General features: G+C 41.4%; 1 protein-coding gene across 3 annotated transcripts in view; it reads right to left on the reverse strand.

The window, feature by feature from the left end:
* The window catches only part of LOC119519979 (H-2 class I histocompatibility antigen, Q10 alpha chain-like), a 44,500-nt gene that overhangs the window by 16,352 nt on the left and 15,493 nt on the right, over window positions 1-12,655 (reverse strand). For all 3 annotated transcript variants that reach the window (XM_037817704.1, XM_037817702.1, XM_037817703.1), the window contains exon 2: window positions 4,535-4,642. In XM_037817704.1, the coding sequence (XP_037673632.1) occupies window positions 4,535-4,642 (108 nt within the window). The remainder of the gene's footprint in view (window positions 1-4,534; window positions 4,643-12,655) is intronic.

A 12,655-nucleotide genomic window follows, 5' to 3' on the forward strand; every position in this document is an offset into this window, starting at 1 on the left:
GCCAGTGTTTCTCTTATGTACTTTGGGCTCCTTCACTGGGTGCATAAACATTTATACTTGTTATTTCTTCTTGGTAAATTATCCCTTTTATTACCACATAGTGTCCTTTGTCTCTTATGACATCTTTGCATTTAAAGTCTATTTTGCCCAATATTAATATAGCTACTGCAGTTTCATTTGACTGCAGTTTGTGTAGAATATTCTTTTCCATCCTCTCCCTTTCAGTCTCTTTGTGTCACAGGGTCTAAAATGAGTCTCTTGTAAACAGCATATCAATGGGTCATATTTTTTAATCCATTGTACCAGTCTGTATCTTTTAATTACAGAGTTTAATCATTCTTATTCAAAGTTATTACTGTGAAGGGAGCTCTTGAACCAGCCATCTTATCCTTTGGTTTTAGTTGTTATGTCTATTTTTCCCTCTCTTTTTTCCCCTTTAAGTTACTCTTACTAATAACTCTTCAGTTCTGTGGTCTTCTCCAAACCTCTCTCTCCTTTCTTTTTTCCTCAGCTGATCGAGCTCCCCTTAGTATTTTTGCAGGGCACATCTCTTCTTAACAAAGTCTCTCCAAATTTTTTGTCTGTGACAATTATAACTCTCCTTCAATTTTGAAGGAGAGCTTTGCTGGATAAAGAATTCTTGGCTAGCAATTTTTCTCTTTCAGAATCTTAAGTATGTCATACCACTGCATTCTTGCCTCCATGGTGCCTGATGAGTAGTCAGTGCTTAGTCTGATGTTATTTCCCTTGTATGTGGTGAATGACTTCTCTTCTGCTGCTTTCAGAAGTTTCTCCTCTTCAGCATTTGACAATCTAATCAGTATATGTCTTGGAGTAGGTTTATTTGGATTTATTCTATTTGGAGTTCACTGGGCATCTTTGATTTGCATATTTATGTCATTGAGAAGGTTTGGGAAGTTCTCCTCAACTATGTCTTGAAACACTCTTCCTAGCCCTTTACCTTTCTCTTCTCCTTCTGGGCCACCAACGAGTCTTAAAGTCATTTACTTTATGGTGTCTATCATTTCCCTGAGATCCATTTCAATTTTTTTTTATTTTTTCCCATTTGCTCTTTCTGTGCTTCCACTGTCTGACTGTGGAAGATCATCCCCTAGCAAACTCTCAAGGTAGGTTCACAAGAGTGGAGCATTTCTGCTCACTCACTTGCCTGGCAGTGGTTTTGCTGCTGCTGACTGTGAGGCAGTCTAAAGGGAACACAAACTCACCATGCCCCCCAGCCACCATCTCTCCCTGGTTTTGTTGGTCTCCCCTCCATGTACTGTGGGGGACCCTCTATAGCCAGTCACAGCCCAAACCTCTGGTCCCTAGTGTCCTCCAGCCCCTTTCTAGTTACTTTCATGGAGCAGAAACCCATTCTGCTTCACCTACTCAGCCATCTTCCCAGAAGGCAGTAAATTTGATTCTTAATGATGATTGTGTAATGACATAGCTTTCATCATATGACTGTGTGACTATGAAAAGCTTGGGACTGATACTCCCTGGATCATGTATGGACAAATGAGTAATAAAAGAAAGACAAAAGTTACATAAATAATAGGGGGCATAGGGGTATTGGATGTTTTGTGTGTTCTTTTTCATTTTTATTTTTATTTTTTCTTTATTTTGGACTAATGAAAATAGTTTAAAATTGATTATGGCAGTGAATGTACAAGTATATGATGATATTGTGAGCCATTGGTTTTATACTTTAGATGGATTGTATGCTGTATGAATATATCTCAATAAAATTGCATTAAAAATGATACAAATATTTAAAAAAGCAACCCCCAATAAAAAACTTCTAAAGCACTTATGTGCTGGGCCCTGTTCTGAGCACTTCACCAAACACTGGCTCAGTTCCTCCTTGTAACAAGTTTAAGAGGTAGGTACTGTTGTTTTCCATCTATGACAGATGTGGAAACTGAGACACAAAGAGACAATGTTCCCTGCGAATCTCACATAAGTCACAAAAGAAAGGGCCAGAATACACACCCATACCCTCAAGTCCCTGGCACTCAACGGCTCCTCCAGCAGGCCTCTGGTTCACCCCATGTTTTAGTGAACACACTTCTGGCTGAAACCACATGGCTGGGGTTACAGAAACATCCCCCTTCTGAAAGCATCTCCCCAGATTTTGCCCACCCCAGGCACCACTCTGGCCATGGTTTAAGCTGGCTCAGCAATCCTTTGGTCTTGGCATTCCCTGGGCAAGCAGGCAGTCTATACCATATGCTCAGAGGTGACCTGACTCTCCCATCCCATTCCCTCTCCATTCCACACATATTCAGCAAGTATTTTCTGAGCACCTACTGTTTATCTTGTACACTCTTAAGCCCTGGACATGCTGTGATAAGCAGAACATCCTGAAATACCTACTTTCAGGAGGCTTACATCAATGTGGGATAAGTGAGATAAATAAGTAAAGCATATATTAAGTTGGACAGCAATTAAGGGCTAAAGAAAAAAATATATAAGGTTGGGAAATATTAAATGTTATGGGAGGGGTGTCTGCTGTTTGGATATATTACATTCCCCCAAAAGCCATATTCTTTAATGCAATCTTGTGGGAGCAGATTTATTAATCTTTGTGATTAGGGTATGGCCTCTTGAATGGGTGTTTCTGGGGAGATGTGACTCCCTTGGTGCCCCTTAGGTAATACTTTTGATTAGATTATTTCCATGGTGGTGTTACCTTACCCATTCAGCATTGGTTGCAATTAAATCAATGGAGCCCTATAAGAGCACAGACAGTTCAGTGCTGCAGCTGAGAGAGACTTTTGGAGAGATACTTGGGAGCTGACTGCTTTGAAGATGCTAGGCCAGAGTTTGCTCTGGAGAAGGTAAGAGAGACAATCCCAGAGACATTTTGGGAAAAGCCATTTTGAAACCAGAACCCCAGAGCAGATGATAGCCTCATGCCTTCGCAGCTGACAGAGGTGCTCCAGACACCATTGGCCATTCTTCAGTGAAGGTATCCTCTTGTTGGTGCCTTAGTTTGGACACTTTTATGGCCATAGGACTATAAATTTTCAGCAAATAAACCCCCTTTATAAAAGCCAACCCATTTCTGGTATTTTGCATGATGGCAGCATAGCAAACAAGAACAGGGTGGTTGAAATTTTAGATCAGAGTGGTCAGGGAAGACCACCCCCCAAAATGAGATATTTGAATCAAGTCTGAAGGAGCCCAGGTGGAAGAGTTTTCTAGGTCTGCAGAGGGAGCAGAAAGTACAAAGTTCCTGAAGCCAGAGTATGCTTGGGGTGTTTGGAGGCTACAGCAATAACATAGGCCAAAAAGAAAAGAAATAAAGAAAGGTGGCATGAATAAGCGTATAGCAGTAGAAGGAACTGAATCTTTGATACTGTCCAGGTTATCGATCCAAAATGGCCTGGATAGAGCCTCTGCCCTCACCCTCCCTGCCTGGGGTCTCTGGTTCTCTAGACTGCTTCTACCTATGGGCTACATCTTGGCATCTTATGCCCATTCAGGTATCAGGGACCTGTTTTGAGGACAAGCCCATGAGTGTGTGCCCGTCACCCAGCTGACTTCTAAGCCCCATTCCCACATACTTAGTGAAGGTCCTGCCTCTCTCCTTCCTGAAAACCTCACTGCTGTCTGTACCACCTGCCTAATAAAACCCTAGAAGCACAGCCTGCTCTCCATGGGGGTAGGAATGGTGTTACACAGGTGCGGCCCACATTCCCCAACTTTTTCCCCAGGAAAAGGGTCCAGGCTTGGACTAGACTACCCCTTGCTATCCACCTGACCCAGGAGGGATCATGCCTGGGGCAAGGGACACCAAGTGAGAATCATCAGTCATCTCCCTGGCTTTAGAGGCCACCACTGCCAGGCTGATGGGGGTGACAGATGGGATCAGTGTCAGGGAGCTATGTGATCCATGTCTCTGAGGAATTTCCTCCTGCTGTGACATTGCCTAAGGGACTGCCACATGCCCATTGCTGCCTCAGAGCCTGTGTATCATCAGCAAACCCTCTGTTCCTCCCTGGCCAATGAGCTATATGATCATGTGGTCAATCCTGGCCCCTCCCCCCAGGAGACTAATTTGCATCTGACCCCCTGCCCACAATCCAAGTGGTAAGGCCACCCTCTAGTTGTGCATCCTTAAGGCACTTATTTAACAGTGCCAGGCCTTGATCTCCTCATCTGTAACAGAGAGGGAAATGACTTGACCTGCTCCATGGCACAATGAACATTATAAAATGAGAGGACTAGAAGGAACAACTATAGGTCTGGGGGAATGACTGATAGGTATCACTGTTCCTTTTAGTCTGCTCCTTCTAATTCTGAAAGAGGCAGTGGGGAAGGGGAGGAAAGTGACAGAGGGGGTGAGAGGTCAAGAGGATGGGCAAGTTACCTGAGTGAGGGGGCAAGCCCTCTGGAGGCAAAGCTTGAGCCCCCACCCCATGACAGTTCACATAGGTTCCAGACTACTAAGGCCCCTTCCTGCAGGCTGGAGGCTCCCATCTCCCCCCATTCCTGCCCTTCTCTGATGGGCAGGGTGGGGATTTCTTACCTCCAGGCCATGGCTTAAATTCTAACTTCAGGTTGGCCAGTTGTGCTATCAGCTCCTTTGCCATGGATGCTGCATCATCATCCACAATGGGCAGCCCCCAGGGACTCTCTGCATGGGGGATAAAGGGAGGGGTAAGAATGAATCTCATGGCATATACTGTTGACTGCTGTAGGAAAGAATGGTACAAAATGACAACTGGAGATTCCTTCAAAGGGGAAGAGGGATACAGGGTTATTTCCTCATGAATGACTGGAAACTTCCACTGTATGCAGATATAAAGCCAATAGATTTGAGTTCTGGGCCCTACTTTTTAATTCAATCAGTGCTTTAGGTGCTTCCTCTGCACCTAGCATTGCTCTAGTGCTTTATACATGTTAATTCATGGAGTCTTCCCTGCAATCCTGTGAGGTAGGTACTGATGATCCCCACTCACAGAGAAGGAAAGCCAGGCTTTGATCTTAAGCCATCCTGACAGCCTGGCCAGTTTCCCCAGTCCCCACCAATGGTTCTCTGCTCTCACTGCTCCCTAGAGTCACCCAGGAGCTTTGAGAAGCCTGCCAATGACAGGGACTGAGGTGGTCTGGGGCAGGTCCTGGCACATGTTGAAAACTCCCAGGTGATACTTAGGTGCTGCCAGGAGGAGAACATGCACCCTCCAAACCCTGCCTGGCAATGCCACTCTCCTGATCTTGTGGTGTCAATGGTTAGCTATGTGCAGTGACCTCCCAAACATGCATGCCTGCCCCAACCCCTCCACTTGCAATGTTTTTCATTTGAAAAATATCTGTTATGCACCCACTGTACTCCAGGCATTGATCTAGGTGGAGGCTGCATGGGGACATAGGGACTGACAGAGCCCAAGGCATGGCAGAGAAGACAGACAATTAAACAAGAAAGTCCAATAAGGCAAGTAGGGGATAAGTTGAGGGTTAGGGAGGTATCAGTATCTGGGGAACACACTGGTGTGGAGAGGAAGCTGAGGGTCAGAGGGAAGGTTACAGGCTAGTGAGTCAAAGTGTCCTAGGACAAGTTACATCAATACCACTGGGAAATTGTCAGAAATGTGAATTTTCAGGCACCACCTCAGAAACTCTTGGGAGTCAGAAACTCTGAGGAGGAACCTGGCTTTATGCAGTTTGACAAGTCCCTGAGTGATTCTGAGGCACGCTGAAATTTGAGAACAATTGCTCTAGGCATAGAGAAGGACTAGCAATTGGGAAAACTTGGAGTGAAAAAGAGTGTGGTGTGTTCAGGAAAATCCAGGTCAAGGGCAGACTGCCAATTGTAAGGGTAAATATAAATTGAAAAAAATTACCTCCAGTGCAAAAAAGGAAAGAGACTGACCCTCCTCTTTCCTTTTCTTAGAACAGTTTTCTTTAGAAAACCCATAATTGTCAACTCTCTCTGACCCTTTGATATACATGTATATATATAGACAGATAGATATAACATAGTTTCTGAAAGTAGATTCATTTAAAAATGCTTACAAGGAAATTAAAGCTTAAATTGTAAACTCTTATAGCAGTCACATTTACTCCTGAGTTTTAACTGTCACTTCTAAATTCTGAGATGCTTTGCTCTTTGTATAACACAGTAGTTCCCTGAAATTTTAAGTATCTGTGTGACACCTGAAACTCAAAGTTAAAGTTCTCCAGGTCTGTAAGTCAGCAATACTCCACAAAGCAGTCACTAAAGAAGTCTCCTCACAGATCCTTTCCCAATGCATTTTAAATGCCACACTTCTGTTCTCAGCTCCTCACAGGACTGGACAGCCATGGGAAGTAGATTTTCATCTGTTCCATTCTGAAGTGACAAAATGGACAGTGATTGGGGTCCATGGCAGAATGTTGAGGGGAAATAAAAAAGGCAATCAAGGCAGAAGTAAAGGAGTGCATTCATGAGTGCCATTGCAAGCAGCAGCACAAACACTGGAGGGACTTCTCAGTGGGGGAAACCTTTTTACTATGCTGCCATTTCTTTTCCATGTTTATATCTTCTACAATTTCCTTCCAGGAGGACCTTCCTTCTCCCAGCTCAGGTCTCCATCCAGACATCTGGGTCAGTACATGTTCTTTTAGGGCCCAGGGACTGGTCTGAAAGCATTGTGGGCTTCTGCAACAGTTTTTAGGTGGGCTCCCACTTCTTTCTCTTTTCCAGGCCACTCTATACACAGCAACCAGAAACATTATCTTTCCATGAATTGTCCACAGCCCGAGTTCAACACATGACACATAAATATTTTTAAAGCTAACCAGAAAGGTGGGCAAGATGGCAGAATGGTGAGATGTGTGTTTTAGTTACTCCTCTGGGGCAGCTGGTAAATAGACAGGAACTATGTGAACAGATGCTGCAGGGGAATATGAGTGTGGACACATATCATACAACAGTCTCCAGTGTGTGGGCAAACTGAGATCAGTGAAATCTGTAAGTTCTCAAGGCCAAGAGGTCTGCACCCTTCCTTGCATGGAACAACAGACTCCTTTGTGGCTGGTATCCTGAGGGAGGAGGGGCCATCAGTGATGAGAACCAGAAGGGAGAACTGCAGTTGCAGTACTGGTTAACAAATCAGACTGCTGAACAAAAACTCCAACCATACATAAACTGAAACCAGACACTGGAGAATCTAGGAGCAATCAGCCTGGCAGAGAGGAGATAGGGCTAGCAAAAACAGCACTAAAAAATCAGACTTTTGGGGTTGGGGGTGAACATAATACAGAGAAAGGATGGGCTCAAACAGAATCAGGTACATATGCAAACACAGGGGGCCAGGGCCCTTCTCTGAAATACCAGTTTTACTGGTTTCATGTTTGCTACTCAATTGCTCTCCAACACCTCATCTCTTTTGCATTTCAATAGCCCATCAGAACTGCAAGAACAGAATTAAGGGACTTTTCTTTAAATAGTCTATATTGGGCCTTTCTTTTTCTTCTTTCCTTTTTTAGCTTTTTCTCTTTTTTTAATAACTATTCCAAGTAGCCAATTACAGAAAGCCTCAAAGACTTGCAATTTGGGCCCAGAGAAGAGCAGAGCTAAGATAGCTCTGCAAGACAAAGCAATAAGCCTAGTGGGGGAGAAAATTCACTAAGGACCATAATTTCCCAAGAAAAGGGGGGCATGGCCAAGCTCCAGTGGAAGTCCTCCTTTGGCGAACTCAGAACACAGGGGCTGGAATTCAGAAACCAGTTTCAGTTAGCCATGCCTCCAGCAGGGTCAGGGTCACTGGGAGAACTAAAGTCTCCATAAATCCTCTCACTGGTGGACAATCTGTGGGCTGGAAAGTGCCACCTGATGGACAGCATAAGAAAAACACAGTCTAAAGGACCCACAGGAGGGTCTCATTCTCAAAGAAACTCCACACCCTCCTCCTGAGACCTGGGCCTCCCTGGACTGGGAAAACCTGACTGGAGTTGACCATAACTGAGGAGACCCTCACACAAAAAGGCTACATAGAGGCAGGACAAGAAACAGAATGCAAAAGGAGACAACTCTGATCAACTAAATAGAATCTAAGTGAGAGGTCTAGAGTAAGCTGACCTGAAGACCAAAGGTTAGAAAACAAAGCCAACCAACAAGAAAACCCTAGGGAAAAGAGTGAAAATGAGCTCCAGAATAAACTAATCAAGAAAGACAGATGCTGAGACAGTTTAAAATAATGAACCATAGATACAGAAGCTGAAGCAATTAATGCTAAATCAATTCATTGAAATGAAGAACTAATTAAAGATCTTCAAACAAATCTAAATCAATTCAAAAATTGTCAGTGAACTGAAGGAAGACATAGCAAAATAGATTAAGGATATAAGGAAGACACTGGATGAGCATAAAGAAGAATTCACAAACTTGGAAAAACAAATGGCAGGGCAGAACTTATGGGAATGAAGGGTATAATGGAGGAGATGAAAAAGACAATGGCGGGATACCACTGTGGATTTGAATAGGCAGAAGAAAGTATCAGTGAATTGGAAGATAAGACATTTGAATTCACACACAAAAAAGAACAGATGGTGAAAAGAATGGAAAAATACAAGCAGGGTCTTAGGGAGCTATGTGACAGCATGAAGTAGAATATATGTGTTATAGTTGTCCCAGGGGAAGGACAGGGGAAAGGAGGCAGAAAGAATAATAGAAGAAATACTGAAAAATTTCCCAGCTCTTATGAAACACAGAAAATTGCATATTCAGGAAATACAGTGTACCCCAAAAAGCATAGATCCCAATAGACCTACTCCAAGACACTTACTGACCAGATTGTCCAGTGTCAAAGACAAAGAGAGAATTCTGAAAGCAGCAAGAGAAGAGCAATCCATCACATACAAAGGAAGCTTGATAAGTCTATGTACAGATTTCTCTTCAGAAACCATGGAGGCAAGAAGACAGTGGTATGATATATTTAAGGTACTGAAAGAGAAAAACTGCCAACCAAGAATTCTATATTTAGCAAAAGTGTTCTTCAAAAATGAGCGAGAGTTCAAAATATTTTCAGATAAACAGACACAGAGAGTTTGTGAATAAGAAACCAGTGCTAAAAGAAATACTAAAGGGAGTGCTACAGGCTGATAGGAAACAAAAGAGAGAAAGGTTTGGAGAAGAGTGTAGAAATGAAGATTATCAAGAAGGGTAAAATGACAGAGAGAAAACAATAAGACATGATATATAAAATCCAAAAGACAAAATGGTAGAAGAAATTACTGCCCTTAAAGTAAGAACACTAAATGTTAGTGGATTAAACTCCCCAATAAAAAGACACAGACTGACAGAATAGATTAAAAAACAGGACCCATCTATATGCTGTCTACAAGAAACTCACCTTAGACACAAGGACAAACATAGGCTGAAAGTGAAAGGTTGGGAAATATTTCATGCACACAGCCACCAGAAAAAAACTGGGAGTAGCTACATTAATATCAGACAAATTAGATTTCAAAAGTAAAACAATTAAAAGAGACAAAGGACACTATATATTAATAAAAGAAGCAATACATCAAGAAAACATAACAATCATGAATATTTATGCACTAAGCCAGAGTGCACCAAAATTCATGAGGCAAACACTGAGAACACTGAATGAAGTAGATATCTCCACAATAATTGTTGGAGATTTCAACACACCACTCTCATCAATGAAGAGAACATCTAGACAGAGGATCAATAAGGAAGCAGAGATGTTGAATTGTATGATAAATGAACTAGACTTGACAATTATAGAACACTACTCCCCATAACAGCAGAATACACATTTTTTCAAGTGCTCATGGAACATTCTATATGATAGACCACATGCTGCTTCACAAAGCAAGACTCAACAAATTAAAATATTGATATTATAAAAACAATTCCTCAGATCATAGTGGAATGAACTTGGAAATAAATAATAGGCAGAAGATTGTAAAATTCACAAATATATGGAGACTAAATAACACACTCTTAGAAAACCAGTGGTTACGGGAAGAAATTACAAGAGAAATTAGTAAACACATGGAGGCAAATGACAATGAAAACACAATGTATCAAAACTTATGGGATGCAGCAATGGCAGTACTGAGAGGGAAATTTATTGCCCTAAACACCGACATTAAAAGAGAAGAGAGCAAAAACTGAGGAATTAATAGTTCATCTGGTGGAACTAGAGAAAGAACAGCAAACTAATCTCAAAGAAGGAAAGAAATAACAATGATTAGAGCAGAAATAAATGAAATTGAGAATAGGAAAACAATAGAGAGAATCAACAAAACCAGAAGTTATTTCTGGAGAAAATCAACAAAATTGATGGATCCATAGCTAGGCTAACAACAACAAAAAAAGTGGATACAAATAAATGCAATCAGAAATGGGAAAGGAAACATAACTACCGATCTTGCAGAAATAAAGGAGATAATGAGGAGATATGATTAGCAACTATATGCTAATAAACTAGACAACTTAGAAGAAATCAAGAACTTCCTAGGAAAGAATAAACAACCAACATTGATTTGAGAAGAAATAGATGACCTAAACAAACAAATCACAAGTCAAGTGATTGACACAGTCATCAAAATGCTCCTCAAAACTAAAAGCCCAGGACAAGATAGCTTCACATGTGAATTTTACCAAGCACTCAAGAAATAGTACCAATCCTCCTCAAATACTTCAAAAGAAAAGATGAGGGAAAGTTACACAATTCATTTTATGAAGCCAACATCACCCTAATACCAAAATCAGACAAAGATACTTCAAAGAGAGAAAATTTTAGACCAAACCCTTTAATGAAAATAGATGCAAAAATCCTCAATAAAATACTTGCAAATCTAATCCAGCAGCACATTAAAAGAATTCTACACCATGACCGGGTGGGAATTATTCCAGATATGCAATGCTGATTCCAAACAAGAATATCAATATAAAGAAACCACATCAATAAATCAAAGCAGAAGAACCACATGATCATCTTAATTGATACAAAAAAAGACATTTGACAGAATTCAACATCCTTTCTTGAAGAAAACACTTCAAAGGATATGAATAGAAGGGAATTTTCTCAATATGATAAAGGCAATATATGAAAAAACCATAGCTAACATTGTGTTCAATAGGGAGAGAATGAAAGCTTTTCCTCTAAGATCAGGAAGACAGGAATGCCCACAGTCACCATTGTTATTCAACAGTCTGCTGGAAGTTCTAACTAGAGCAATTAGGCAAGAAAAAGAAATAAAATGTATGACAGTTTGGTTCATGTGTCAACTTGACCAGGTGATAGCACACAGGTGTCTGGTCAAGCAAGCACTGGCCTACCATTTCTGTGGGGATGTTTGTGGATGCTTGATAAACCAGAAGGCTGGTTTGTTAAACCATCAGTCAATTGACTGCAGCTATGACTGATGACAACAATGAAGGGTGTGTCTTCCACTAGAAAATGCAGTCAACTGGGTTTAATCCAATCAGTTGAAGACTTTTAAGTGAGACAGACAGAGGAACTTCTTCAGCTGACCAGGGAAGCATTTCCTGAGGAGTTCATTGAAGTTGCCAGTTTGTTTTCTGAGGAGTTCATTGAACATGTTCATGGAAGTTGCCAGATTGCTGCCTGAGGAGTTCATTGAACATCTTCATCGGAGATTCAAATTTGGACTTGCACATACCCACAGTTGCATGAGACACTTTTATAAATCTTATATTTATAGATATCTCTTAATTCTCTTTCCCTAGAGAACCCTAGCTAATACAACTTGGTACTGGGAGAAGTTCTTGAGAAACAGAATCTTAAAATGGGATTTTACAATTTGTTTCCTACACTGATTAGATTCAAAGGCAGTAATGACTCCATTTCCAATAATCAAGATGGCACTGACAGTCCATGGCATGAGTTGGCAATGGAGATTTGCAAAGTAGCACCATTTGATTCTCCAAATCATACTCTTGTATGAAGTAAGGCTCTAGGTGACAGTGTTTTTGACAACTTCACAGAGTTTTACAAGGTTAAGTATAATGATGTTGGCTGGTTGCTCTAAGATATGCTGGTAAAGTTATAAGAGAAAAGGACAAGCTAAATGCTTCAAATTTGAAACATAGGCACTGTATGAGAGATGTAAATGTTTCTATGTGTGTCCTGGAAGAAAATGTTATTTTTTGTGGCCACAGACTTGAAATTTCTGAAAACCAGACCCAGAGTCTCTTTGTGCAAGTAGCAGATTTACAACATAATCTGAAATCTCAATCTTGCAGGGTGTCTGCTGTTAAAGAAAAGGCATTGATTGGAAAAGAATGGGGTCCTGAAATTTGCGATGGGGACATATGGATTGATAATAATGGTAGTAAGGACATTGGAACCCTGGATTCTGCTGAGTCATTGTTAGATATACCTATAGTGGTCTGTCCTGAAGAAACAGCACACCCCACCACCAGTCTGCCTGGAGGAAACAGCTTCCCAACCTCCAGTCTGCCCTGAGGAGCCTGCCATCCAAACTTCACCTAAAGAGATTAACCCTTCAATGCCTGCTAAACCTGTAATCAACAACCCTGAGGAATCAGCCCTCACTTCTCTGGGGAGATTATTCCTGTTTTACAAGATGAAAGTGCAACAGAATGACCTGAGGTAAATGTTTTGAAGGATAGTTCTAATTCTTTTATGACCCACCTCACCACAAGAGT

This window comes from Choloepus didactylus, chromosome 24 (assembly GCF_015220235.1).
Source record: "Choloepus didactylus isolate mChoDid1 chromosome 24, mChoDid1.pri, whole genome shotgun sequence".
NCBI classification, from domain to species: Eukaryota; Metazoa; Chordata; class Mammalia; order Pilosa; family Megalonychidae; genus Choloepus; species Choloepus didactylus.